This window comes from Mustela nivalis, assembly GCF_964662115.1.
Source record: "Mustela nivalis genome assembly, chromosome: 13".
Classification (NCBI taxonomy): domain Eukaryota; kingdom Metazoa; phylum Chordata; class Mammalia; order Carnivora; family Mustelidae; genus Mustela; species Mustela nivalis.
The window spans coordinates 58,426,685-58,454,624 of record NC_139032.1 but is presented as its reverse complement, the minus strand read 5'-3'; the positions used below and the strand labels follow the sequence as shown (position 1 = coordinate 58,454,624).

The window sequence follows — 27,940 nt, the reverse complement described above, 5'->3', positions numbered from 1 at the left end:
ACAGAAGTAGATCATGCAGAATAAGTGAAATCCAACCTTTAAAAAAACAAACAAACAACAACAACAAAAAACTAAGGTCTTACCAAAGAGAAAGGTGGAAAAAAAGAAGATTTCAACAAGAGTGTTAAAGATGGAAAAGAGCCAGAAAGGGCTGTAGGCTTTAAAAAAAAAAAAAAAAAAAAAAATCAATGAAGAAGTAGTGGTGTATGTTGGCAAAGAGAAGTGCAGAGTTGAGGGAAGGGATAGAATTTATGGTAGAGGAAGTTGGTGTGAAGTTTTCCTCTAAAGATGCCCAGCAGAGCAAAGAAGGAATGAAGGCAAAAGCCACTGGGAATAAGGTAGGGCTGGGACTAAAACAGCAGAGGAGAAAGCAACAGGGTCCAAAGTAGGAAATTATTTTCTTTTTTTTAATTAACTGACCCAGATTTTCTTGTCTGGGGCCAAAGGCAACTGTAGGATTTAAAGATCTTTAAAATAAATCATAAAGATCCTGCTCCTTAGAATTGCCTTTGGCCCGAAATAAAATAAACAATAAAGATAATGACAGAATTAGTGTCCGTTTCTGAGACAAGTATAAAATACCATTGTGGAGTTGATTTTACATTTTTTTAAAAATTATTTTATTTTATTTTTTGTCAGAGAGAGTGAGCACAGGCAGACAGAGTGGCAGGCAGAGGCAGAGGGAGAAGCAGGCTTCCCGCTGAGCTCCGTCCCTGTGGAGTTGATTTTAGAAATCAGACTAATTAAGTGCTGTTAAAGAAATGCAACTGTGAATATAACACCTTTACCTTTCTCTTTTTCAGTCACAGGGTAAATATAGAAACTTCATAGTTACACATGTCCACAGAAGACAGTAAGTGACCTAATATATATGGTAAAACCGAGTTGTTTGTCTTTGTATACTGTAGCCTAATGCCCACCCCCCAACAAATGTTTTACTTGGTTCAGGATTCACAGGACAGGTTATAGGGCTGCACAGAGAAAAGATAAGCTTAAAAACAAAGACCGTAAGATGAGGGAGGGGGAAATGAGAGGTGTTGTGCTGATACAGAACTGAGGTATTAGAAACACAGAATTCAGGCAAGTCAGCAAGGGGGACAAAGGCACAAAAGCATGGCAGTGCCATATAACTAATCTTGATAGCCTCACTGTGGGTGTTAAAACACTGAACCCGACTTTTTAACTCTTTTTAAAACGTCAACATTTAATAGCTTGATATATGCAGTTATGTGATTTTAAATGACTATTAAAATTAGAACATCAACGCCTAATTCTTTGGCAAAGACCGAATGAATGGCAGGTGGTAATCTTAGACACATTTAACCTCACCTTTAAGTCACTCACTACTCTTCCTTCTCGGAAGGCCATAGATTCTACTTGCGAGGGCAAATCCCAATTCCTCACGCCAGCATTCAAAGCTTTTAATGACCTAGCCACATGGTACCTACATAACCCTAAGTCCCCTACCCCCAAAACCTAGCCTCCACTGTCAGAGTGCACACCTCTAGACAGACTGTACCTCTACGGTCTGGCCGTTTCCACCTTCCTACCTGATGTGGAAGTCTCCTTAATTTACAGGTTCTGGCTCGCCAAGGCCTACACTGGCGCTGCACTCCTCCAGCACTCCAGTACACCTCGCTCTCGCTCCACCGCGCCGCAATCCGCCCCTCCCCGGGCCACATCACCTCGCCCACTTGCTGTTTTGCCCCTGGGCCCCTTTCCCTCCCCACCACCAGCTCTCTGGGGCCTTCTCCCTGCCCCCAAGAGATTCTCCCAGCAGACATTCCCGGCCAGCCTCCATTCAGTCACAGGCTCTGTATTCGGTGTCTGATAGGGGACCCCGCAGGACCCATCCCCGCTTAACTCCCCGGGGCTTCAGTGACCCTCCCGGGGCTCCCCCACACCCAGCCACCCTCATGGGCCCCAGCCATCCAAATCTCCCCGCTGCTGCGGGTCCCTCCTATCCGGCGGCAAGCAGTGGGGGTCGGCAGTGACTCACCGCAGGGCCAGTGGCCGGAATACGCTCACTTCCTCTCCGCGCGCACCTGCCGGGCCCCGCTGGAGCGCTGCCCGGCTGGGCCTCCGGCGGATGTTTTTTCTGTCCCGGCGCTCGCAAGCAGTGCGCGCCAACCAACGCCTCCCGCCCCCCCCCCCCCACTGGCACCCCCAACCACCGCTGCCCCAGGAATCACAGAATTGGGCCCTAAACACTGACATCCCCAACAGACAAGCGCACACACACGGAGCAACCACAAGCGTGGCCTCCAGCCCCACGCAGCTACAGAAACGCACACTTGAGCGCACCCACCAGCTGGAACGCAAGTGGGTTCAACCAACACCTTCCAGACACCCACAGCCCCACAACTTCTGAGAGAGGAATCCTGGCTCAGCCCCAGCCTTTCTTTCCAGAAGCCCCTACTCCTGCCCATAAGCCTACCTTCTCTTCATTACAGGCGGCTTTCACTTCTGTCCCCATTACCTCACACACCAATCCCCATTGGGCCCCCTCTGCCTTCCAGCATCACCACCACCTTCAAGCTTCCTAGCTTCCCAGTCGTGTCTGCCCCCTACTGGGTTGGTTCCAGGTTGCAGAAGCAAAAGACTGGTCCGGACTTCCAGGGTGTCAGCATGTCCCCCTTCCCCAGAAAGGCAGCAGCAGAGCTATTGACCACTGACAAGACTTCGGGCCCTTGTGCTAGAAAGCCTTCTCATCCATCTCCTCCAGCCAAGAGAGCAGTCCAGGGCCATGCCTCCCACACACCACCCTACGTCAGAGCACCCTGCTTCAACCACTGAGTCTTTATTCTCTCAGTACTCCTCTGAAATAGAAAGGTATCAGACCTGACAAGGGTGAACATGTGGTACAACTGGCATCTCCATCCACTTAAGCTATCTACTTGGAAGAGGACAGACAGGGAATCTGAGGTGGATGGATGAAGTTGTGTTTCTGAATGGTGAAGAGGGTGGCCCTCTAAAAAGGTCAGCCAGAAGTATTCGTATCTGATCCGCTGGGTGACAGGGAATGGGAGTCTTGCAGTAAAAGGGACTGGAGACTCAGAAGGAAAAATAGAATGTCAAAGTGATTGGCGTAGGAGGGGAATAACTCGGATTGGGTCTTTGGAGTGTGGCAGACTGAGAGAGAGGGGCCATTAGTAGCAAAGAGATGGCCCCCATTAGAGTGGTCAGAAAGAACTTGAGTTCACAGGAGTGGGGATGGGCAGCAATGGATCAGAATCCTAACATGAAAAGCTGGAGCCCCCAAGTCAGCTGGAAGGATAAGAAAATGACACCTCTTCCCAGGGCAGAAGTGAGGGGACTGAGCTAGGAAAAGTGGGTTTATCTGCAACACTGTTTCTCAAACTGGAGGTGGTAAGGGTGACATGGAACACAACTGCAAAAAGGGCAGAAGTCTGTGGTAGGAGACCGCAGCCCCTAACAGAAGCCCTCAGCTATGCAGAGCTTCTCAATGTGATTTAAACAAAGAACTGTACCTTTGTCTCTGAACTCTAGAACTAATCGCAGCAGCTACTATTTTCTGGGGGCCATGTGGCAGGGACAGTATTAATACCATTTCATGCATTACCTCATTGAAAGCCTCTTAACAACCCTATGAGTTAGTATTACTATCCCAATGTAAAGATAAGGAAACAGGTTTTAGAGAGGTGAAGTAGTTTGCCCAAGGTCACAGGCTTAAGTAGAATCAGGATCTGAATCCAACTAGTCTGATTCTATAACCTATGCTCTTAACCAGCCACCTCGAGGGTCTCTAGAACCTGCAGGAGGATGTCAGAGGATTCCTCAATTCTCATTCCATAATGTACAAGAGGAAAGCGGCATACCTCTGTGAAATGAGTGACTCATATCACCTGGGTATTTGAAGACATTCCTCTTTGAAAGTACCACCCCTAACTATGAGAAGATCGTGTATCTACTGTGTGTTTGGAGGTACTGAACAATGCACCCTCAGGATGCTTATGGAAGAGACACCTGCCTCCCCATCTCTGAGGGGCAGCCATGTCTCTAGGATACTTCTGGGAGATTCTGCCATAGGGTCTGAGAGAAATAGTCTGCGCTCCAGGTGCCTGTTCACTCTCCTGGAGCCTCTGGCTGTTGCACCCTACTGCAGCTCCTTGGTTTGGCTGGGGCACAGGATTAGCCATCCCCAGGAAATACCTCCCTCCGGTCCAGGCAAGGATCCCAGCACACACACCCCTGGAGTGTGTATGTGTGTTGGGGGAAGGGTGGAATGCTTCCTTCTCTCCAGGTCAGGGAAGAGATGTGGGGACCACCTGGGGGCCCTCCCCCCTCCCACCTCCTTGCTGGGGAAATGCCCAGTCCAGTGCCCCTTCCATGGCCACCTCCCTCCCCCTAGCTGTGCCTGGGCATGAATCAGCTCTCACAGCTTGTTAAAGCTGGACCTCTTGTTTTCATGCCCTCACCTCAGGAAACAGAATTACAGCTTTTCCAGCTCTACTCAGCAGGGGGCCAGGGTCCTCACTTTATAAACATTCCCAAGCCTGTGAGAGCAGAGGGCACGGAGATGGTGAGAGACAGAAGCCCAGGGGAGAAAGACAGAAACTAAGACCGAAGGAGAAAAACAAAGAAAAGCCAGAGACAAGACCAGAAGAGAGGCCAAGAAGGGATCGCGAGGGCTGTGCTACAGGAATGACCCTAAGGATGCTCTGGGCTGGACAGGCGAAGGGGGTCCTGGGAAGCTGGGGGATCATCTGCTTGGTGATCTCTCTGCTCCTCCAGCAGCCAGGAGTCCACAGCAAGTGCTACTTTCAAGCTCAAGGTAAAGCTGGGGGAGGCATTAGGAAAGGACCAAGGACAGAGGGTGCTGGGGCGAGGGGGCTTAGAGATGATCCTCTACCAGAATACCCAGACTCCCTCCAGCTTGGAAACAGGAGAGACTAAATATGGGGGCAATATGCACTTACTTTCTCCCATTCCAGACCACAAGCGATTCTGTCGGCCACCACCAATCCCCAGCACACTAACATTTCCTGTTCTTCCCTAGCCCCCTGCCACTATGAAGGGAAATATTTCACCCTGGGTGAGTCTTGGCTCCGCAAGGACTGTTTCCATTGTACCTGTCTGCATCCCGTCGGTGTGGGCTGCTGTGACACGTGAGTGACCAAAGACAGCCAGAGAGAATGGCTCTGACTAGAGTGACTAAGGGCTGGCCAGGGTGTAACCAGATTGCTGTGATGTGAGAATGAATAGAACAGAGGTACGAGGCAGGCTGAACCTGAAGTTACCAACAAGAATTTGAGAGATAAGGCTGCAAGCTAGAAAATGAGGGATGTAGGGGTGTGTCTGGAGGGGAAGTATTTCTGCTGTGAAATGAAAAAATCCATATATGGTAGGTGAGAGCTTGGCTAGGGGGACCAAGAGGGCACTAAAGATATGGGAAAGATATGAGAGGAATGCTGGCAGAGAGAAGTGTGGGGCAGGGATAAAGGTGGCCCTTCACTGTGCTGACTCCTTTCCCATCCTTTGGTTCCCCAGGTCCCAGCATCCCATCGACTTCCCTGCAGGCTGTGAGGTACGTCAGGAGGCAGGAACCTGCCAATTCTCCCTGGTGCAAAAATCTGACCCTCGGCTACCCTGCAAAGGGGGAGGGCCCGACCCAGAATGGGGCTCAGCTAACAACCCTGCTCCTGGGGCTCCTGCTCCCCACTCCAGCTAAACTCAACTGATCACCCTTCTGCTGACTGCCCACTCCTGCTGCCACTTCCAGGGAAACCACTAGCAGCTGCCAATTTATTCTGAATAAATAAATTAATGCTACAGCTGAAAGCCTGCCTCTTGTTGTCCATTCCATTGGACCCCACGTGGGAAAAACAGGCCCTACTAGAGTCCAGGTGCTGAGTTCTCTGTATCCTGAAGAAAGATAGTGTCACGGTGAGCCATCTTCAGATGGTTATGGTGCTGGTGCTGGGGCCTGGGGCTGCATATGAGGCCAGGGTAGGACTTGTGGGCAGCACCTTGATGGGGAGGTCCCAGCTGAAGGTGTCCACGGGCACTTGCTCAGGCCCTGTCCAGGTGACAGGCTCAGGCTGTTCCAAAGGAGGTAGGAGCACCAAACCTGGTTCTCGTGATGTTACAAATTCAAAATGCAATCGCCACTTCAGGGACACTGTGGGAAAAAAAGATAAAGGCAGAGGCATTAGAAGCCAGGAGTAAAAACGAGTGCAGGATGTGGTTAGTGAATGAGAAAAAAAAGCAGTATTTGGGAAGAGGAGGAAAAGCCACAGGGCTAGGATCAAGGGTTTCTCTAAAGAAATCTGTTAACCAGAAATGTGACAATCAGGACAGCAAGGTCAAGCACCTAATAACTATAGCATGGGACAGTCAGGACTTGGGAGCCTGACGTAAACATGCTAGAGCATCAGAGATCAATGTGCCACAGGGTCACAGTGGGCAGGGGAAGGAAGAACACCCACAAAGCTCTTAAAAGTTTAAATGTCAGTGCATCTAGGAAATAGGCTGAAGGTCAGAGAAAGTGTTAAGGGTCAAAGGCTGGGTGTGGGTATGGCCAAGAGTTTGTTAGGAATCAGGACTCATTACACAGAGAAAGAGGACATTTTACTCTCTTCCCCACTCCGATAACGGTCAGGATCTCACCAATGGCTGTGCAGAAGCCTGGGGTGGAGCTGAGAGGGATGGGGAGGGAGAAGCTGGTTCTAGTTGTATGCAGGCAGGATTCCTGGTGCCGGGCATGAGTCACATGAGACACGGAGGGGACACCTCCCGTCCTGCGGCGCCTCTGGTACTCGGGCTGTACACGCTCCTCAGTCTGTAAGCTTACTGAAAACTGGGAGCAAGAAGAGAAGTGGGTGCTAGCAGGCACTGGGAAGTGCGGACTCTAGATGAGAGGCATGAGCCCAACCTCAAGCTTTTTTCACCCTGGGTGACCACACTCTTCACTTCTATATACCACCCCTCTTTATGCAGGCCCTTCCCCTTCCTCCCTAGCCCTCCAAGCCCAGCACCCCAAAAGCCCCTTTCCTTCTCACCTGCAAACAAGCTACAGTTCCTTCCCCTAAGTTTAAGGTCCCCACCACATCCTCGCCGAGTCTGTATACAGATTTGAAGATGCCAAATGTCCCAACTTTTCCTCGGCCATCACTGATATTGTATAGATCTGGGGAGAATGGGACACTGTAAGTGTGGAGTCCACACTGGAGCGTATCAAGGGCTGGGAGCCAGAGGCCAAGGTGGGGCTTTTCGTTATAATGTGGGATATCAGTGAGTCCTTAGAAGTACAGGCAATTAGGAAAATCTGTTATACTATGAGAGGGCTGGTGGGGTGGGGGCAATTGTGAAAGGATTCTCACGGAGGCTGCGGCAGGATGTGGCAGCCATGAGACGCTCCCCAGCCAGCTCAGCTATCCATGAATCCTTCTTCCCACCTTCATCCTCTTCCAGGAATGGACTAGATGGGGCTACAGCCTCATCCTGGGGAAACCGGACATCTTGAAGGCCTACAGAGAGAATGAGCAGAAAATATTGCTAGGAGGGAATGGACAGTAGAGATTAGGTTTTAGACTCCAACCTATGAAGGCTGAATGTAATGGGAACCATGCCCCAGGTACCCTTTAACTTATTGTCCAGAACCTCCCTCCCCAAACCCCTTGCACCTTTACGGAGACCAGGAAGCCTTTCTCCAGTCCCCCACCCACAAGTCCTCTTTAGATCTTTTCTGCTTTGGTGAGGCTCTTCCCCAGCCCTGGATTTCCTCCAGAAATCCTTACTTACCCGTCAGCACAAGAACCCTCAGAGGAACCCTGAGTAAAGTGATGGGTGAGTTGACACGCTGGCAGCCAATGGTCAGTTTGTAGACATACTTGACTGACTGACCCCGAAAGGAGGGTGGTCCCTCTATGGGCAGCACTTCACTGTAGGAGTCTGGTTGGGAAGTAGTAGTCAGGGCAGCCAGGGGCAGCCAGAGAAGTCCTCCCTCCAGGAGCCATAGAAGGCAATCCAGGGGTGGGGAGGAGGCAGACACTCACATGATTTGGACTCTCCGGGATCTAGCCTCAGATCACAGAAAAGGATTTTTGGTGGAGTGGAAAGGATACACTGACCTCTCTCGCCTAAAAGAGATTAAAACAAAACAAAACAAAAAAACCCCTGCAATTTAATGACCCCATTGTCCAATACTGGATGAAGCTAGCGCAGCAATGGGAGCCATGAGCACTGCCAACAAAGGGCAGCCCAAAGTAAGCTACCCCTCTTTTCTTATTGTAAGATAGGATCAGTCTTATACCCCCAACATTAACAAATACATTCCTCCACATCTCCAATATGACAAAGACTAGAAGCACCCACTAGAACAATTTAACAAATTCACTCTCAGGTGGCAATGACTCCGCCCCCTTCCAAAGGCAAATGCCCATCTCTAACCTCGGTGTGGCAGAAAGACAGTCTGGCTCTCTGGCTGGACATCTGGCTGACTGGAGTCAGGGGGAGGTAGTGCTACTCGACTCTCACTGGCATGGAACTGGCAGTGGATTTGGGCACTGGCCCAGGCCAGAGCCTCACTATGGGAGGAGGAAAAGAAAACATCAGAGGGGCGATCCTGACCTCACAAATAAACTCCCAAGCTCCCTTAACCCCCTGAGGAGACCAACACCATCAGGTGACTGTCTAGGAGTAAGGGAATCTAGAACCCCAAAGAGAATCCATCAGACAAAGAGAAGTATACTATGGGTAGAAGTGGGAATGGGGGGGCACCTGGGTGGCTCAGGGGGTTGGGCCACTGCCTTCGGCTCGGGTCATGATCTCAGTGTCCTGGGATCGAGCCCCGTGTCGGGCTCTCTGCTCGGCAGGGAGCCTGCTTCCTTTCCTCTCTCTCTGCCTGCCTCTGTCTACTTGGGATCTCTCTCTGTCAAATAAATAAATAAAATCTTAAAAAAAAAAAAAAGAAGTGGGAATGGGGGAGAAGGAAGGAAGGGCGTGTGTAGGGCTCTGTCAATCCCATCTTCTGTTAAACAGCCCTTTCCTACAATGAGAATACAATGAGCAAGAAAGTGGTGGCTTAGCTACACGACAACCTGAGCTCTGGCTTAGCACTATAGATACCAGGTTTTCTCCCAGAAGAACCACCTTCTTCAGTATCTGCATCCCTACCTGGATGCAGAGGTGGCGGTGGGGGGCAGGGGATTGGTGACCGTCACTACACACTCCAGCGCCTCCCCCGCCAGAAACACAGGACCTCGGCTCAGCTCTGCTACCACTTCAATCATGACAGCTCCGGAATGAGAACTAGAGATAAACGGGGAAGGGTGTGTGTGTCAGAGGTCAGTACCATGGCAGGGAGGGGCGTCTGCGGCGAGCCTGGGGGCGAGGTCAGAGGAGACGGGCAGTCACCGTCACGGAGTTTGGGAGAAGCACCTGGATTTGGGATGCGGGAGGTGGATGGGAAGTACGGGTAGCAGCTGACTCAGTAAAGATAGGACTTCGCTCGGGGCCCCAGACCCCCGCCCCTCTTAGCGCCGAGTTAGTTCCCTTACCACCCACACCCGAACCTCCAAACCGGCCTCCGCCGCCCTCCCTCCAGATTCCAGGTCCCAGCCCAAGGCCCTGCCCGTCACCTCGTGCCCCTAGCCTGGACACCTCGCACGGTCGAAAACGGGGTCTCGGCACACCGAGGCCCTCACCTGCCCGCCCCTCCAGAACCGGGCCAAGTGCGTGGCGGCTTCCGCGACAGAGGCGGGACTTCCCTTCAGCACCCCCTTCCCAACAGAGCGCCTTCCGGCCGGAAACACCCGGCCGGCCCAACCGGAAGGGGCTCGGGTCGTCCTGCAGCCTTGGGTCACCTTCCCACGGGCTGGCACCTGGGCGCAGGCGCTGTCCCAGACACCAACCGGCGGGACCCGGCGTCCCACCCAGGGAAGGGCCTGGCGCGACGGCCGGGGGACCAGGCTGAGGCTGCCGAGAGCTCCCAGGCCGGTCCCGGGGGCGGTTCCTTGCGGGCTGGCCCCCGGGGCTCCTCCCCTTTCCGCGGACTCGGTAGCTCTTTGGTCGGGCAAGCTAATCACCGCGGCCCAATGACGACGAGGCCCGACCCTTCCCTCCCAGGACCCAGAAAGACGACCGAGGGGGAGCCCGAGGCGGCTTCATTGCTGTCGCCGCCAACGCCGCTGCAACAACAGCTCCCAGGCTCCACAGAGACACCAGTTCACCTCGGCTTTCCCCAGCGCCCGGCTCTCCGAGACGACACCTAACTACCACAACTGCCCACATCTGGACTTGGCTGGCGAGGTATTTTGTACCAAAAGACTTGGGACCAGGGACCGTCGAGGTCCTGCGGACCCAAGATCCAGGGAACATGGGAACTGGAGTCCCAGCCTCGGAGCAGACGAGGTGTGCCAAAAGGGATCCACAGGTTTATTGCCCTGAAAATGCCGGAGGCACTGAGGCTGGGCAGGTTACAGACCTCCAGAGCCCTGAAGACAATCGACCCCAAAGTGAGCCGGGCGGCAGCAGTCCGGAGGACTCTGGGCAACTGATGGCATCCTATGAAGGTAAAGCTAAGGGCTACCAGGTGCCTCCCTTTGGCTGGCGCATCTGCCTGGCTCATGAGTTTGCAGAGAAGAGGAAACCCTTTAATGCCAACAACGTCTCCCTAAGCAACTTGATAAAGCATCTGGGCATGGGCTTGCGGTGAGTAGATCTCATTGCCTACAGTACGTTAAGTTTCACTTTGTTCCAGCACAAGCCTTCCAGCAGAGGTGAGAAAGGGTGAGAAAGCAGGTGAGTGCTTTGTCCCAGTCAGGTGACCCCCAACCCCCAACATATTCTAAGCGTGGTTTTAGGGGGTGAGATTGGGTCACATTTCTGCAACCCCCATCCTCCCAGTAACTTATCCTCCTAGTAGGAAAGAACAGGAACATCTGGACCTGTAGTCAGCCTTTCCCATTTAGGCTCCCTCTCACACACTCCCTCTTATCCAAAGACCGCCCTTTGGTATTTGCTATACTTTGTGGCAAGGTGAGAAAGGATAGTCTGGCTGCTGCAGTGCTGACACAATGTTGTTTTATGTAGGAGAGGGAAGTTCTCGACCCTGATTACCCTGATTACCCTGAGCTGCTGGGCTACTCTCTTTCCTCAAGCTTTGGCTCCGGGAAGTGGGTTGCAGCCTGCCGGCTCTCACCCCAAGGAGAGGGTGTGAGAGGTGCTGTTCACTCTATTCTGGGATAGCCAATCCCTGATAGAAAAAGCAAAGACCTCTGGCCAGAGAGGCAGTGCTGTAAGTATCCCCGGTAATACAGTGTTCCAGAGCCTGCATTAGTGCCCTTTCCACCAAGGGTTACAGACACCCCAAGTGCTTACCCTGAGCTGTAGAACTCCTTTAGATCCCTACAGATCTCCTCTGAGTTTAAAAGCTAGTGATGAGGAGCCACGACCTATTAAGAGGAACAGGTGTATATGAGGACAGAAAGCATCACCCTGAGGTCATCCTGAGTCAACCTACACTGTAAACACAGGTGGCGATGGAAGTATAAAGGTTGGAAAACTCGGGGCGCCTGGGTGGCTCAGTGGGTTAAGCCGTTGCCTTCGGCTCAGGTCATGATCTCAGGGTCCTGGGATCGAGTCCCGCATTGGGCTCTCTGCTCAGCAGGGAGCCTGCTTCCTCCTCTCTCTCTCTGCCTGCCTTTCTGCCTACTTGTGATCTCTCTCTCTGTCAAATAAATAAATAAATAATCTTTAAAAAAAAAAAAGTTGGAAAACTCAGCCCTAACAGCCTCTAAACTAGGGGGTCCTTCCCTCTCTGTCAGTGCTTATAGGGCTGGGCTGGGTAGCCCATTTACCTAACCCCAGCTCTAAGCAGTGGGAAGGACCTGGCACTGCCTGGGTATCTGGCTCCTTTGCTAGATCCTGTGGGTGGCTTGTACCAGAGAACAATCATCCCTCCAGGCTACTTCAGAAACTGACTCAGCCTAACTTTGACCCCCAAAGCTTCTGGGTTAAAAAAGATGGAGGGCTAGAGTGCTGAGAGAAGCACATGGGGGTGCATGTGGTAGGGACACTGAGATCAGGAACAGGTAGGCATCCTAGCCCCTCGGTCCCTCAGTGTGAACTGAGTCAGAAGCCTGAAACTGTGCTCAGCCTCCTGGACCTTGGCTCCACATGCCAGGATAGGGTGGACATCACCAACGCAGGTCTTTTAGAACAGAACGTGGTCCTGCATTGAGGAGAAAGCAGGAGTGAGACAAGGAACAATTCTGAATGATAATTCTTAAATTGGGGCTGACATATGGAGAAGGCCAAATAGGTCAGGAACGGCCAGCTGCCAAGTTAAGGGAATGAGACATGAACCCTAAGAGGAAGTCAGACTGGGAGTACTTTAATCAGGCGTTGCAGCAAGCCAGCATTCTCTTGGCCTCATTGTGGGAAGAACTCCATTTTGATTGCTCTCCCTTCTAGCTAGATTCCATTGGTTCATAAGTATTTATTGAGTGCTTGTTCTATGCAAGATTCTCCTTTGTTCAGCGTATCTCCCTGTCTTGCATTTCTCCCTTGTTGCCCTAATGCCTGCTGCACCCTCCCCTCTCTTCCCCAGTTCTTTCTGGCCTCTAGTTTCAAAGTCCAGTTTACTCTAAAACAGCAGGACTTTATGCCTTCCCTCTTCCTTCCCCTACTCCCAGAATGTATCCTCCGTATTCTGTAATCACATTTCATCCTCCCTTGCTCCTCTTCGTGTTCATCTGTCTAGTGCCCCAGTGCTTGTATAATTATTGGTAAATTCGGCAAATACTTAACCATCTCCAGACCATGTGCCCTGCCTGTGGTTGAAGCTGCGGGTAATCAACTAGTCTTTGTCAATATCCCTTTCCCCATGGAATGTAAAAGTATGTCAGACTTACATAAGGAATGCTTAGAAATAACAAGACAGTGTCTGATGGGAGTTCAGATAGTGTATGTAAAGGTCACGATCATAGCTGACACGCATACTCCACTTGGTGGCTTTCCCACTTGTTACACCATTTGCTCTTTCAACCATTCCATGAAGTAGGTAGGATAGGAGGTACGTCATCTTGTAGATGGGGAAACTGAGGCTCTGAGGAGTTACTTACCCCAATTATATGGTTACAGGTGATATGCTTGAACGATGGGTATAAAATAGGTGGGTAGGGAGGACAGTGGAATTGGGAGAGTCTGGTGGGGCAAGGGTTGCTTAGTGAGGACCCAGTCTGAATGGGGATTTATAGGGCTTGAGATTAGAAGTTAGGCTGAAACAGATGTCAGAGCCTTGAATCCCAAACAGAATCATTTGTCTGTTGGAGTTATGACAAGACCAGGAAAGTGTGGGAATTTTTTTAGGCTTTACTAGGATGTTATAAAAGCACAGACTCAGAAAATTTACAGTTTAAACACTAAACTTTTTAAAAAGACTTAAAATGATATGCCCCAAAATGTAAATCCTGGTTGTCTATGGGTGGGATTTTTTGACCTTTCATCTAGTATATTCTACAGATTTTCACCTTTTTTTTTTTTTTTAAAGATTTTATTTATTTATTTTACAGAAATCACAAGGAGGCAGAGAGGCAGGCAGGGTGCGGGGGGTGGGAAGCAGGCTCCCTGCTGAACAGAGAGCCCGATATGGGCCTCGATCCCAGGACCCTGGAATCATGACCCAAGCCAAAGGCAGAGGCTTTAACCCACTGAGCGACCCAGGCGCCCCCAGATTTTCACCTTTCACAACCAGGAAGACAAACAGTCATTTTAAAAAAGAAGAAAGTTATCTGAGCAGGCTGTGCCTATTGGGGGGGGGGGTGTAGTTGGGAAACCAAAACTGGCCCTTTCAGCACCTCAAACAAAAGCTCCTGGGCTAAACTTAAGCAGTGGTAGTGGAATTAGAGGTGAGGCAAGGTCAGAAAGCTCCTGAGGAACAAAGGGGAGAAACAAAGACAGTTCCTTGCTGTAAACTGGGGTGACTGGGAAGAGGAGAGGACTTTGAACTGTGGAGAGATAGAGAACAGGAGAGATTTGGAAGTGAAGGGAATGGGTCTTCTGCAGACCCATTTAATAAATAAATAAATAAATTCTAAATATTTTTATTTATTTATTTATTTATTTATTTTAAAGATTTTATTTATTTATTTTTCAGAGAGAGAACGAGCGAGAGCGAGCATAGGCAGACAGAGTGGAAGGCAGAGTCAGAGGGAGAAGCAGGCTCCCTGCAGAGCAAGGAGCCCAATGTGGGACTCAATCCCAGGACGCTGGGATCATGACCTGAGCCGAAGGCAGCTGCTTAACCAACTGAGCCACCCAGGCGTCCCTATTTATTTATTTTTAAAGATTTCATTTATTTGTTTGACGGAAAGAGGAAGATTGAGCACAGGCAGGGTGAGTGGCAGGGAGAGGGAGAGGCAGGCTCTCCACTGAGCAGGGAGCCCAATGTGGGACTTGATTCCAGGACCTTGGGATCATGACCTAAGTCTAAGGTATACACTTAACGACTGAGCCACCCTGGCGCCCCTCTGCAGACCCATTTAATGGGAAGTTACACCTGAGTGTCTAGAGAGAGGCAGGTGACTGCTGCCCAGGAGGTGCCGCCTCCTGCCCCTTCCACTCACACTGCCTCTTGCTCCTCAGGTACCTGCAGTGGTGGTACCGGAAGACCCAGGTGGAGAAGAAGACACCTTTCATTGACCTCATCAATTGTGTACCCCTAAGACAGATCTATGGTGAGCCTCATCCCAGCTCTACTCTGCACAGAGAGGGCCCAGCCTCTGGAGCTACTGCAGAGCTAAGCAAAGAGGCTTCCGCTTAAGCATGTTGCACCACCCCATCGCTGGGGTTTTCTCTCCCCAGCTTTGCTGAGCTATAATTGACACAAAACATCCTGTAAGTTTAAAGTGTACAATGCATTGATATGATATTCCAGTAGTTTTCAGAAAAACTTATCTTTATCATCTAGAAAGAAATGGGCTTCTTTTCCTCTGCCATGCCCCACTAACCATCCTGATTCTACCTCTAGGTTGTCCTTTGGGTGGCATCGGGGGAGGTACTATCACCCGAGGCTGGAGAGGTCAGTTCTGTCGTTGGCAGCTTAATCCTGGAATGTACCAGCACCGGACAGTCATTGCTGACCAAGTAAGAACCAGGAGGTGGAGGAGAGGTCCAGAACAATACCCCAGGTCAGGAAGAACCTCTTAGCCCGTGTAGGATGTGGAAGTTAGATGGGCACATGTGCACATGGTTCACTCTAATAAGTATTTTCAAGATGCTTTCCGTGTGCCCAGCCTTGTGCTAGGATGTACTAGGAATAAGATACTCCAAGAGCACACATTTCTTAAAAGCATAAAGAGCTCCAGCACCCTGTGTCCTCCATTTCTCTAGTAAATGTCTCTTACGTCCTTCACTGTCCCAGCTTCACTAGCTAATCCAGTACCCAGCCACAGAGGGTGCAAGGAATTCCCAGATCACTTAACCTGGTTGAAAGAGTATTTAGTAGGACCAGAAACGAAAACAAACCCCAAAGTCTATAAATGCGTGGGGAATAAAGATGTACAGACTACCCACTATTCACCCCGATTTGCCAGCCTTCAGCCTGAGCTCAGCTCCTCTGCTGCTGATCACTCCTCTGGAGGTCTCTCTCCAGAGAGACCTGAGACCTGAGAGCCTGGGAAGCCCCTCCTCTCCCAGGCATAACTCTCTAGCCTTTTTCCCTTCTCAGAATCTTCACTTCTTTTCGCTCTATTTGTTCATCACATCTGGGCGTTCAGTTGCCAGAGTCATGTGGTCTGCCTTTCATCATCATCTCTCTAGCGCCCTCAGAGGTGGAGCTGTCCACCACGTTCCCATTTCCTGTCTGAGGGATGCCTCCAGCTTTCAGCTCATCTTCAAAGAAAAAAATGACTAGCCGACCTTGAGTCCAATTAATGACAATGGCCTTCCTAGTGCAGGTTTACCAGCCCTGCCCAGTGCCCCAAGCTTCCTCTCTGGCTCATCCATTAGGTATCCTGAGGGGAAGTGCCTTCCAGAATCATGACTCTAGAGTTAAAGTAATTATTGCATACTTAACATGTGCTAGAGATTGTGCTATGCATTTTGTACGATATTTAATATTTAAAGACAGTCCTACAAAGTAAGTACCATTATTATGCCCATTTTATAGAGGAGGAAACTGAGATCCAAAGAGATTTTAGTAAGACGCCCAAGGTCATGTGGTTGGCAAAAGGAAGTACGCTGGGATTCAGAACCAGCTTTCGCTGTGGTTAAAAGGCCATGGTCTTAACCATTCTCTACCATTCCAACAACATAAAAAATTATTGTATACATACATTAAAAATGTAAGGCATATTTTCAAGCAAGGGAAGAGATACTAACCCCTCATAGACCCTATGCTCCAGAAGCTTATATTTTTATTAGAATGGGACTTTGAGAAAATGGAGACTGTGAGACCATGTAAGAACCAAAATGAGAGGGATAGATAGTACACTGAGAAAAAAGGGATACTGCTCTAGACTTTACCCATTTTCTCTCTACACATGCCAGCTGTGCCTGTCTCTGGCAGTGGAGGCATAGTAGAGAGGGGGGGGCCTCAGTGAATTGGAGAGGGCCCTGCCCTCAATGAACCCACAGAGCAGTCAGAGAGTCAGAATGTAAACAAAAACATTATAACATGCTAGACTAGAGAGGTAGGGGGACATACAGGGCAATGACTCACTGCTTGAGGATGGAGATGGCATTTGGCCTAGGCTTTTGAAGGATGAAAGGTTTCACCAGATGGAGAATGAGCAGGAGCAAAGGCACGAGGAGGAAATGTAGTGTGTTCAGGAAACAGTGAGTATTTGACATGATCAGAATATAAGTGCTTGAACAGGTCATGAGTATAATGGGCAGGGACAGGCCAGATCAAGGACCTTGAAAGCCAGCTAGAAGAGTTTAGACTTTAGCCTGAGGGCCATGGGGAGTCACTGAAACATAAATACAGACTAGCATATCTTGATTCTTCTGTAAGAAAGATCACGCTGATACCAGATGGGGGGAGGCAGAGCATAAACACAGATATGGTGAGGGCACGAAGACCACCAAGGAGGGAAAGAAAGCCACGGAGAGAGGAGGTAGGACCTGGTGGTGACTCACAGTGTGGTAGAGGGGCCGAGTGGATGAGCGAGGCTATGGCACAATGAGAACTCCCGTAGGCTCAGAAAGGGGACAAGAGATGAGTTTGAGGTGCCTGTGGTTACCCCATCCCAGCCTATCTGCCTTCTTGGTTTAGTTCACAGTTTGCTTGCGTCGGGAGGGGAAGACTGTGTACCAGCAAGTCCTGTCTGTGGAGCGCCCAAGTGTCCTGCGCAGCTGGAACTGGGGCCTGTGTGGGTACTTCGCATTCTACCACGCCCTCTATCCCCGAGCCTGGACTGTCTATCAGCTTCCTGGCCAGAATGTCACCCTCACCTGTCGCCAGATCACACCCATCTTGCCCCATGACTACCAGGTGAGGCTCCCACTGTGTTTCCTCCATTGCCCTCCCTTCCCTGAGATCTGTCTCTGCTGTAAATTCCACAATCTGTGAAAGAGAGGGGACTGGAACATGACATCATGCTGGTTTTCCAGGACCTCCACTCAGTGGTAAGACAGCCTGCCTGGGAATATGGGGAGATGCAAGTGGAAACTAAAAAGATAGTCCCCTGGGGGCAGGGGTAGTATTTGAGTGAGGTCCTGGGTGTGGAGGAGTGGGACTAGGAGGAGCTACACTGGGACCGTCTGAGTACGATCTTTTGCTCCCAGGACAGCAGCCTGCCTGTAGGAGTCTTTGTGTGGGATGTGGAAAATGAAGGGGACGAAGCCCTTGATGTGTCCATCATGTTCTCCATGCGCAATGGTCTGGGGGTTGGAGATGATGCCCCCGGGGGATTGTGGAATGAGCCCTTCTGTCTGGAGCGTGATGGGGAGACTGTGCAGGGGCTGCTGCTGCATCATCCAACCCCTCCAAATCCCTACACGATGGCCGTGGCTGCGCGGCTCACGGTACGTTCCAGCCTACTCTAGACCTTAGCCCCCATGCCCTTCCCCTCAGCCTGGCCCTGGTGCACCCCATCCCTGAGTCCGATCCTCACTACCGCCCTTAAGCCTGTAGAACTTGGAGGTGGGAATTACAGCGGGAACTGGAGAGGTAGCCTGAAGCCAGCGTACTTGTGGCGCTTCCCCTGAGTGTTTGGCCCCTTAACAGGCGGATACCACGGTAACCCACATCACAGCCTTTGACCCTGACAGCACTGGGCAGCAGGTGTGGCAAGATCTACTTCAAGATGGACAGCTGGACTCCCCCGCTGGTGATGGGGGGATCTGATAGGGAGGTGTGGGAAGAGAGGTTGTCCCTGTCTTGGGAGGAGGGGTGAGAGACCTGGTAATAAATAGGCCTTATTTTCCCATATCAGGGATCCCTGGGACTGAAGGGGGTGCCTATGCCAATTTTTCTTGTGCTTCTCTCAGGCCAAAGCACCCCCTCGCAGAAAGGAGTAGGCATCGCTGGGGCTGTGTGTGTTACAGGCAAGCTGCCACCTCGAGGCCAGTGCCGCCTGGAGTTCTCACTGGCTTGGGATATGCCCAGAATCATGTTTGGAGCTAAGGGCCAGGTCTACTACAGGTGAAGGGACCAAGAGAGTACAGGGATCTAAGGTGCCAGAGCTCTGACCTAGAACCCCAGTTCTCATTTTTCCCCTTTCTTTCCATCCCAGGCGGTACACAAGGTTCTTTGGCCGCGATGGTAATGCAGCACCCGCCCTTAGCCACTATGCCCTGTGCCGATATATAGACTGGGAAGAGAAGATCTCAGCTTGGCAGAGCCCAGTATTGGATGACAGGTGCCATGGGGCGGATCTCTTGCCTTTCTCCCGGGCACTCATTCCAGTTGGGATTCCTTGGTTCAGTCTCCACTCACCAGAGTCAGCAGAGTTGGGCTGGAATTCACTTGGTGCCCCCTGCTCTGCAGAACTCCAGAATCCTTTCCTTCCTGAGAGGTCCACACTCTACTAAATTAGACCATTCCTCCTGACTCCTCAGATCCTTGCCTGCCTGGTACAAATCTGCGCTGTTCAATGAATTGTACTTCCTGGCTGATGGAGGCACAGTATGGCTGGAAGTTCCCGAGGACTCCCTTCCGGATGAGCTGGTGGGGAGCATGTGTCAGCTCCGCCCCATCCTCCAGGAATATGGTCGATTTGGTTACCTTGAAGGTACGAGCTGCTGGTAGGCCACAGTATGGCAGGCCATAACCATGGGCCAGTTAGTGCCATACCACAAGCCAGGATGGTGGGTTTTGCCTACCCCAAGGGACTGGTTGGGATGAGGGAGTAAGTGGCAGCTGTGGGCTAGGCTGGTGCCCCAACCCCAACACAAGCACAAGCTAGGGAGGGGAACTGAAGGGGAAGCGGGAATTCTGGCAAGTGTATCTCCCTCCTTTCTCCAGGCCAGGAATATCGCATGTACAACACATATGACGTCCACTTTTACGCTTCCTTTGCCCTCATCATGCTCTGGCCCAAACTTGAGCTCAGCCTGCAGTATGACATGGGTGAGGGTCCCTTTTGAACCCCTTCTGCCCTCTTAGTCCACAATACCCCTGAATGTTTGTGGTCCCCCAGATGGTCTCCACCCTTCTCTTTACCCAACGTATCTGCATCCTGCTTACTGGTTCCCCTCTAGGGTCATAAACAATTCTGAGCCCCACTTCAAGTCTGCCCGTTCCCTGCCCCCACCTTGTGTGTCTGCTCCTCCAGCTCTGGCCACTCTCAGGGAGGACCTGACACGGCGACAGTACCTGATGAGTGGGGTAATGGCACCTGTGAAAAGGAGGAACGTCATCCCCCATGATATTGGGGACCCAGGTAAAAGTTCTTACACCCCACAGTTTGCATCCCTCTCTCAACCTTTATACTCTCTACTCTACCCCTTTAATGCAAATCAGTCAGGTTTCCTCCCTTCCCACAGATGACGAGCCATGGCTCCGAGTCAATGCATATGTGGTCCACGATACCGCTGACTGGAAGGACCTAAACCTGAAGTTCGTGCTGCAGGTTTATCGAGACTACCACCTGACGGGCGACCAGAGCTTCCTGAGAGATATGTGGCCTGTGTGTCTGGTAAGACATGCATGTGCCATGGCCAGCGTGCCAAGGGCATGACTGGTGTCTGGGAGAAAGTCCAGCGGGCTAGTGTTGTCTCTCTTTAGCATTCATCTAGGTCTTCAGTGTCTTGGTCCCTCTCTAGGCTGTGATGGAATCTGAAATGAAGTTTGACAAGGACCAAGATGGACTCATTGAGAATGGAGGCTATGCAGACCAGACCTATGATGGATGGATCACCACAGGCCCCAGGTTGGAGAGTAGGGATTTCCAGGGTACCTAAGGTGGGGAACTGGGCACCAGGAATTGTAGGCTCAAGGAAGAATGACTCATTGCTTGTTATGTTGCCTGGAACTGCCAGTCTGACCCCCAAACCTATGTCCCTGATCAGTGCTTACTGTGGAGGACTCTGGCTGGCAGCTGTGGCTGTGATGGTCCAGATGGCTGTTCTGTGTGGGGCAAAGGACGTCCAGGATAAGTTTTCTTCCATCCTTAGACGGGGCCAAGAAGCCTATGAGAGATTGCTGTGGAATGGTGAGTTGGAGGACCCTAAGGAATCCTAAGGCAGCTCTGGGGACACAAGAAACATTATTTTGTCTTGCTCTACCCCAGGCCGCTATTACAACTATGACTGCAGCCCTCAGCCTCAGTCTTGCAGCATCATGTCTGACCAGTGTGCTGGCCAGTGGTTCTTGAAGGCCAGTGGTCTAGGAGAAGGAGACACTGAGGTGAGAAAGACTAGCAGGAGGAGCCAGAAAGGTGGGTTTTTCCTGGACGTGGGAAGCAAATCTAAGAAACCCTAATTCTGCCTTTGCCCCTCAGGTATTTCCTACCCAACATGTGGTCTGTGCTCTCCAGACTATCTTCGAGTTCAATGTCCGGGCCTTTGCAGGAGGAGCCATGGGGGCTGTGAATGGGATGCAGCCCCATGGTGTCCCTGACAGATCCAGTGTCCAGTCTGATGAAGTCTGGGTGGGTGTGGTCTATGGGCTGGCAGCCACCATGATCCAGGAGGTAATACACCACCTTTCCATCTTTCCACCATCTCTACCTTGGGCTGGCAAACTTCCTCAGCCATCATATACTTCTGTAGGGCCCTACCCACCTAGAAAGCTTCTTCTTTCCCCTGGCATGCCTTCCATTTTCTGCCTTCAGGCTTCTGTCTATGGGTCAGATTTATTTCTGCCACTAGCTGGGAACTCCCTAAGGGCAGAGGCCTTGTTGTCTCTATCTGTGCAGCTGAACTAGCTATTCAGGGATTGCCAATTAAAGTGACTGACATCTCTTTCCTACAGGGCCTCACTTGGGAAGGCTTCCAGACAGCTGAAGGCTGCTACCGAACTGTGTGGGAGCGTCTGGGCCTAGCTTTCCAGACCCCTGAAGCATATTGCCAGCAGCGGGTATTCCGCTCTCTGGCCTACATGCGGCCACTGAGTATCTGGGCCATGCAGCTGGCCCTGCAGCAGCAGCAGCATAAAAAGGCCTCCAAGCCAGGAGCCCAGCAGGGCACAGGACTGGGCACAGGACTAAGCACAGGGCCTAACCTTGGACCAAAGGAAGCCACGGCAAAACCAAAGGAAGCCCTCTGACTGTGGGAGGGAGGCTCTAACAGCCCAGCCTCCAGCCTGGCCTTTCCTCTTCATCACTCCCCCTACTCTCCAAGTCTCCTGCAACCCTGAGCCACCAAGACAATCATGCCCCTTCCCTTCTCCCCACCCAGTTGGGCCAGTAAAGAGGGGCTGATGGTGACCCAAGCATCAGAATCACTTATTTATTTCTCTCACCCAATCCCCTCACTGCATGAAATGTTTAAGGAGGTCAGTTGATTCCCCCGGGCCCATTCATGGGGTGGTAGATTTACATGGGTACAAATAAAAGACCCAGAAAGCCAGTTAAGTGTGGTGTGTTCGGACTCTCAGTCTTCCTGACACAGGACACAGGAGCTCAGGCTAGCCCTCTCCCACCCCTTTCATGTGGACCCAGACTAGGAACCTCAGGCTCTGACTTAGCCCCCCATATTCACATCTAGCCTGAGTATCTGCCCTGTAAGATAACAGATGCGGGGCTATGAGGAGGGAGCCATCCCCTACCTCTTGTGAAATTTGCATGCAGGGGAAGGATGGGACCTGGGCAGGGGGACTCTGAGGAAGGGACAGGAAGTGGTAGCTTCAGGGGAGACTCAGCACCAGGAGTCTGAGGCATGTGGAAGATCAGGAAGCAAGAGTTGCCAGGAGCCTGGAGCTCCTGGTCTGAGCTGTCCTTCGGTGCCTCTGACTGCAGGGCAGGCAGCTCCAGCTGGCGGGGATCCTCACTGGGGAGGGCACGAAGCTGGCGGGACAACACTATGGAAACAAAGACTCCTCAAGGACTGGCCAGGCTTTCCCCCAGCCCTTCCTGAATGGTATTCCCAAGCCTCTTACCTCCACGCTCAGCCAGCGGGCTCCCCCTTGTGTCAGAGGAATACATAGCAGGTACGATGATCAAACAGAAGGAAAAAAGGAGAACCTGGAGAACGGGGAAAAAATGGAGGGTTCTAGGTTGCAGCCCTGTCCCTGCTACCCGAGAAAAAGGATCTCTCCTTCCATCACCATCCTCACCAAGACACAGGTGCTGGTACTGCTCGTTTTGTTTGATATCTGAACCACCATGGCCTGAAGTCTCCTCAGCTGGTCCAGAAGGGACCTGGAAGAAGAAGGGGGACAGTGAGCAGCCCCTGGCCTGGCACCCTGAGATAAACAATGAAACCATTCTGTTAAGGCTGCCCCTCCATTTGTGCAATGAATGATCTCTTTTGTTTTTTACCCTATTTTTAAATGGATTCTTCCTCTCTGTGGACAAAATGCTTGAAGTTCCTCATTAAAACACCTTTCTGTCCTGACCTGATTTAAACTCCTTTGCAAATACCTTCAGTGGTTCTATACTGTCCACTCAGCTATTTACACAATCCTTACCAGGCATTCGATGTTCTCTTTCTGACTTGACTCACCTACGTTCAGGTTCATGCCAGACTGCGCTATACCACTTTCTTTTCTTTATCTTTTTTTTTTTGCCCTTTTTCTTTCTGCCTAGAGTGTTCCCTATCCTGATCCCCACCCCAGAATCCTATCTACCATCACACATCATCTGCCCCATGGGGTTTTTCTTTTTTTGTTGTTTTTTTTTTAATTAACATATAATGTATTATTTGTTTCAGGGGTACATGTCTGTGATTCATCTGTCTTAGAAATTCACAGCTCTCACCATAGCACATACCCTCCCCAATGTCCATTACCCAGCCACCCCCTCTACTCCAGTAACCCTCAGTTTGTTTCATGAGATTAAGAATCTCTTATGATTTGTCTCTCTCCTTTCGTCTTGTTTCACTTTCCCCCTATGAGCCTCTGCCTTGCTCCTCAAATTCCACAGATCAGTGAGATCATATGATAATGTCTTTCTCTGACTGACATTTCTCTTAGCATAATACCCTCTAGTTCCAACCACATCATGGCAAACAGCAAGATTTTTGGTTTTGATGGCTATATAATATTCCATTGTACATAGATACCACATCTTCTTTATCCATTCATCTGTTGAAGGACAACTAGGCTCTTTCCATAGTTTGGCTATTATGGACATTGCTACTATGAATACTGGGGTACACGTGCCCCTTCGGTTCACTACATTTGTATCTTTGATATAAATACCCAGTAGTGCAATTGCTGGGTTGTAGGGTAGCTCTCTTTTCAACTTTTTGAGGAACCTCCATACTGTTTTCCAGAGTGGCAGCACCAGCTTGCATTCCCACCAACAGTGCAGGAGGGTTCCATGGGGTCTTTGTTACTCCCTCCTCTCTCTTTCTGAGTACTTAAATTACTAAGTTACTTGTGAATTTGTTCCCCGTTACTATGAGCTTCTTGAAATCAGATCCCCTAAAGGCCAAGCACCAGACCCTGCATGTTGGAGCTGCCCAGTGTGAAGCAGGGGAAAGAGTGAGATGGCATAAAATGGGAAGGAGAAAGGACAATGTTAGTGAGTTACTTACAAATTCTGTTCCTCTAAGAGCTGTACTTTGTTCTGTAGCTCCAGATTCTGGGCTGTGTATTTCAAGACCCTAGGGAAATAATAGGATATGGGGATATGGCCTGTGTCCCCACTTCAAAACCCAGTGCTTCCGGCTACCTCTGCTCCTTACCCCCCACCCCCATCCCTCTCCCTCTTGTACCTGCTCTCTAAACCTCCCAAATACACCTTCTTCTTCCTGCGGCTCTCTTGAGCAGACTTTTTGTTTCTAATCTTCCTCCGCACTCGTGTCAGAACTTGTTCCTCCATCTAAGAGAACACAGAAAAGAAGTCTCATCAGAAGAACACTGGACCAAAGAGTTGGAATGCAACTGAATTCAATCTTCTTCTTAATGCAGGAATCCCTTCTAGAGCTTCCCTGACCAACAGACACTTGGCTTCTCTCTGAACACCTCTGAAGGCCAGGGTTAACGTCCTCATGAGCCAGACCATTTTAAACAATTTTATGAATTAAAGCAACAGAAACAACACCAACAACACCAACACCACTCCCCTTGGGGCGTCTGGATGGCTCATTTGCTTGGGCATCTGACTCTTTTTTTTGTTGTTGTTTAAAGATTTTATTTATTTATTTATTTTATTTGACAGACAGAGATCACAAGTAGGCAGACAGGCAGGCAGAGAGAGAGGAGGAAGCAGGCTCTCTGCCAAGCAGAGAGACCCATGCAGGACTCGATCCCAGGACCCTGGGATCATGACCAGAGCTGACGGCAGAGGCTTTAACCCACTGAGCCACCCAGGCTCCCCTGGGAGTCTGACTCTTGATTTCAGCTCAGGTGGGATCATACTCAGTAGGGAGTTGGCTTGAGATTCTTATTCTCTCTCCCTCTCCCTGTGCCCCCTACCTCATCCTGCTCGTGCGTACAAGCTCAATCTATTAAAATAAATTTTTTAAAAAATATTCCTTATCCTGAGCCAACAAATTATTTCTATCAATTGGACTTACATAGTATCTATCTCTGAGTCCATATAGAATGAATAGAATGAACAGTTTTTATTTTAAGGCACTTAACATTTCTTCATAGTTAAAAATCTGGGCATAAATTTCAACTCCTCACCTTATCTTCTCTCCTTGGGATGGACAGCATCCTCTTTTTTTTTTTTTTTTAAGACTTTTATTTATTTATTTTAAAGACTTTATTTTTTTTAAAGACTTTATTTATCTCTCAGACAGAGATCCAAGTAGGCAGAGAGGCAGGCAGAGAGAGAGGAGGAAGCAGGCTCCCCACTGAGCAGAGAACCCAAAGCGGGGCTCGATCCCAGGACCCTGAGATGATGACCTGAGCTGAAGGCAGAGGCATTAACCCACTGAGCCACCCAGGCACCCCGACAGCATCCTCTTAATATCTGTCAAAGATCTGGGTTCAAAACTAGACACTAAGATGTGCTCTTTTGGCCAGTACAAAGGATAATAAGACGGTCATTGCCCTTCTAGAGACAACACCTCCATTGATACAGCCTTTGAACCCCACTCACTTTCTTAGTCATCCCCAACTGCTAACTCATCTTACACTTTTTTTTAAATTTATTTTTTATTTAATTTCGGCATAACCTCATCTTATACTTTTTAAGAAATTAAAATTCTCTCAACTTTTCTGTAGTTGATTTCACAACAGTACCACAATACGGTGCTTGTAAAGCTGCCTCTCATTCCTTGAAACTTTAAAACTTAAAACTTGGGATTTTATAATTATTCTTGCTATTAGTCCAGCCTTGATGAATTCTAAAACTTAATTCTACCGTTCAGCTATAGGTGGATTTCGATGAGGCACTGAAATCTAAGCATCAGGGCCCTTTGCTTGCACAGTCCTTTCCAGGTCCCTATACCAATGTTGCACTGATGATTTTGAACTCTTCTTTCTTAAAGAGAACACCAAAAATTTGTATAAACCCCACAAAACCAGGATTTGCCTCTGCATCTACCTTATTAATGACATGTTCCAATTTCCTACTAGCAACAAATGGTCTAAGTTTTCTCAACTCAGTCCGTCCTGTAATAAAATTAACAGAAGTGGGGGCTTGAGACTCAACCCCCGCCCCCCCCCCCGCAGCTTTCACTCCCACCAATGAGAGTCTTACCTTAGTAAGAGGAAGTGTCCCATGCAGAGTAAGCCCCTCCTTCTCCAACAGCCTCTTCTCCTCATCTGTCAGTATCAGCCTAGCAATTTCCTGGGGTTACCAGGAGAGATGGGCAGCAGAGTTGTAAGGGGAGGTCAGAAAGGAAAGGGGAATCCGCCCCCACCCCCTGCAATGTGGGAATAATCCCGCCATAAATCAACTACCTGCTCTGCAGGCTCCTCCACACGCAGTGGAGTCGTCTGGGCCCCCTCTTTTCCATAGTTCCCACCATCTGCAAAAGGGAAAGTATAAACAACCAGGCCCACAAGTCTCTCCTCCCACCAAACCTCACTTATTTGAGACTCACCTAGATCTATGGAGACATGCTGCTGTGAGAGAGAGTACGTGTGATCATGGAGAACAAGACAAGAATCAGAGGAGCTAAAGTCGCTCAACGATGCGGCGGGACTCAGCAGGGAACTCAGGAAATCCTCTGCCTCCCATTCACTCAGCGTCTGCACAGGGTTCAAATTAACAAGCCCTGACCTATTATTACCCACCGCCTCAAGAACGCGGTCCCAGCAACCCCGCGCCTCTCCGGCTCACAGCCCCACCCACCTCGGAAAGTGGCTGCTCGGCCCCCAAATCTCCGCTTTCCTCTAGCAGGAAGTCCAGCAGGTCCTGGTCACCCAAGTCCAAGGCCAGTTCCATACCCGGTTATGAACGGGAAGGATGGGCAGAAACACAGGAGTTCACCCCACCACCTACTCGCTGCCCTGAACCAGTCGCTCTCAAACCGCACCAGCCCCCTAGACTCGATCCTCCGCAACTTCCAACACCACGGAAGTGACGCTCCTACCCCCGAGACATTCCGGGACTTGGAGTTCCCTTTGACGCGGAAGTCGCCTAGCAGCTGCACGCCACGTCCCGGGAGCGACGCAAATAGAGGGGACGTCTCTGCGGCCTCCTCACACCCTAGGGGCGGGCATTGTAGGGGACGGACTCTGACTCGGCCCTCGGCTGAAAAAGGGAAGGGTTAGAGACTAAAAGGGAACTCGGGCGCTGTTCGAACATTTGCTCCGGATTGTGCCGCACCCTTGCTTCCTGCCGGGGAGGGGCAGCCTGTCTGAGGCCGGCTCCCGAGCATCGAGTGCCGCGGCCAGAGCAGCTTCCTGCTGCCCCCGCAACCATAGAGCGCGGGCCCAGGGCGCCGCCCGCGGGTGGGGGACGTTCCGCGGACGGAAGTGCCCGAGAGAGTGTCGAAGGGAGGGCGAGGCCGGAGCCCGATTGCCACCGGGAGAACGAGCGGGTTAGCGGGCCGGCGGGCGGGGCACGAGCCGGGCAGCGCAGGTAGGCCGGACTCGGCCGAGCCGGAGTCTCAGGGTGGGGCCGCGAGGCCGGACCCGGGAAGCTGGCGGGCAAGCGGGCGGGCGGGGCCCTCTGACTCTCTTGCGTCTCCTGCTTCGGGTCCTGTTGGAGAGGTCAGAGTCCAGTGTATCTCGGCTTGGGATCGGAGTTAAGTAGGGCGTTTTAAGGGAGCCAGGCCCTTCCTGGGATCAGTCCTCTGTCTGGAATAGTTTTGGGGAGGGCGAGATGTGGGTAGCATTGAGGCGCAGGGCGGGGATCGGGTTTGAGGTTAGCTGATAGCGGGTATGTGGGTAGGAAAGCTTCGGGTGAGTTTGGGATTAGGTAGAGTTGGGTTTAGGAATCAAGGTTAGTTTAAGGAGTTATAA

General features: G+C 50.7%; 6 protein-coding genes across 26 annotated transcripts in view; 3 read left to right on the top strand and 3 right to left on the bottom strand.

The window, feature by feature from the left end:
- The window catches only part of NPR2 (natriuretic peptide receptor 2), a 49,684-nt gene extending 47,164 nt beyond the window's left edge, over nt 1-2,520 (bottom strand). For 4 of the 10 annotated variants that reach the window (XM_082694734.1, XM_082694733.1, XM_082694737.1 and 1 more), the window contains exon 1: nt 2,438-2,520. The gene's annotated coding sequence lies outside the window, so the exon portion shown is untranslated. Of the gene's footprint in view, nt 1-1,999; nt 2,087-2,437 lie in introns of those variants that run through there. The other 6 variants (XM_082694741.1, XM_082694732.1, XM_082694735.1 and 3 more) reach the window with 3 other exon arrangements.
- Nucleotides 597-9,806, bottom strand: RGP1 (RGP1 homolog, RAB6A GEF complex partner 1). Of its 2 annotated transcripts, none has more exons than XM_082694784.1 (9): nt 9,669-9,806; nt 9,139-9,273; nt 8,413-8,549; nt 8,019-8,102; nt 7,765-7,914; nt 7,344-7,490; nt 7,023-7,150; nt 6,631-6,820; nt 597-6,142 (listed from the first exon to the last, which is right to left on the bottom strand). In XM_082694784.1, the coding sequence occupies exons 2-9, from the start codon at nt 9,252-9,254 to the stop codon at nt 5,919-5,921; spliced, it is 1,176 nt and encodes a 391-aa protein (XP_082550910.1). In that variant the 5' UTR covers nt 9,255-9,273; nt 9,669-9,806; the 3' UTR covers nt 597-5,918. The 2 variants fall into 2 exon arrangements, with proteins under 2 accessions (XP_082550910.1, XP_082550909.1); XM_082694783.1 differs by having other exon boundaries at nt 9,603-9,713.
- Nucleotides 4,666-5,802, top strand: MSMP (microseminoprotein, prostate associated; the record flags this gene model as incomplete). The annotated part of the gene is made up of 3 exons (XM_082694804.1): nt 4,666-4,795; nt 5,021-5,129; nt 5,512-5,802. The coding sequence occupies 3 exons, from the start codon at nt 4,666-4,668 to the stop codon at nt 5,690-5,692; spliced, it is 420 nt and encodes a 139-aa protein (XP_082550930.1). The 3' UTR covers nt 5,693-5,802.
- Nucleotides 9,788-21,981, top strand: GBA2 (glucosylceramidase beta 2). 8 transcript variants are annotated; one of them, XM_082694761.1, is made up of 18 exons: nt 10,246-10,674; nt 14,611-14,702; nt 14,996-15,111; nt 17,243-17,461; nt 17,755-17,994; nt 18,197-18,299; nt 18,460-18,613; nt 18,705-18,830; nt 19,030-19,202; nt 19,436-19,540; nt 19,746-19,853; nt 19,957-20,108; nt 20,236-20,342; nt 20,482-20,624; nt 20,703-20,818; nt 20,913-21,104; nt 21,386-21,655; nt 21,703-21,981. In XM_082694761.1, the coding sequence occupies exons 1-18, from the start codon at nt 10,340-10,342 to the stop codon at nt 21,820-21,822; spliced, it is 2,871 nt and encodes a 956-aa protein (XP_082550887.1). In that variant the 5' UTR covers nt 10,246-10,339; the 3' UTR covers nt 21,823-21,981. The 8 variants fall into 8 exon arrangements, with proteins under 8 accessions (XP_082550881.1, XP_082550887.1, XP_082550884.1 ...); XM_082694755.1 differs by having other exon boundaries at nt 9,788-10,674; nt 21,386-21,981; XM_082694758.1 differs by having other exon boundaries at nt 17,760-17,994; nt 21,386-21,981.
- Nucleotides 21,848-27,073, bottom strand: CREB3 (cAMP responsive element binding protein 3). Its single transcript, XM_082694787.1, has 9 exons — nt 26,826-27,073; nt 26,575-26,722; nt 26,432-26,499; nt 26,229-26,318; nt 24,292-24,398; nt 24,112-24,180; nt 22,688-22,772; nt 22,511-22,595; nt 21,848-22,432 (listed from the first exon to the last, which is right to left on the bottom strand). Exons 1-9 carry the CDS (start codon nt 26,916-26,918, stop codon nt 22,116-22,118), a joined length of 1,062 nt encoding a protein of 353 aa, XP_082550913.1. The 5' UTR covers nt 26,919-27,073; the 3' UTR covers nt 21,848-22,115.
- The window catches only part of TLN1 (talin 1), a 32,808-nt gene continuing 31,940 nt past the window's right edge, over nt 27,073-27,940 (top strand). The window contains exon 1 of one of the 4 annotated variants that reach the window (XM_082694708.1): nt 27,073-27,557. The gene's annotated coding sequence lies outside the window, so the exon portion shown is untranslated. The remainder of the gene's footprint in view (nt 27,558-27,940) is intronic. The other 3 variants (XM_082694709.1, XM_082694706.1, XM_082694707.1) reach the window with 3 other exon arrangements.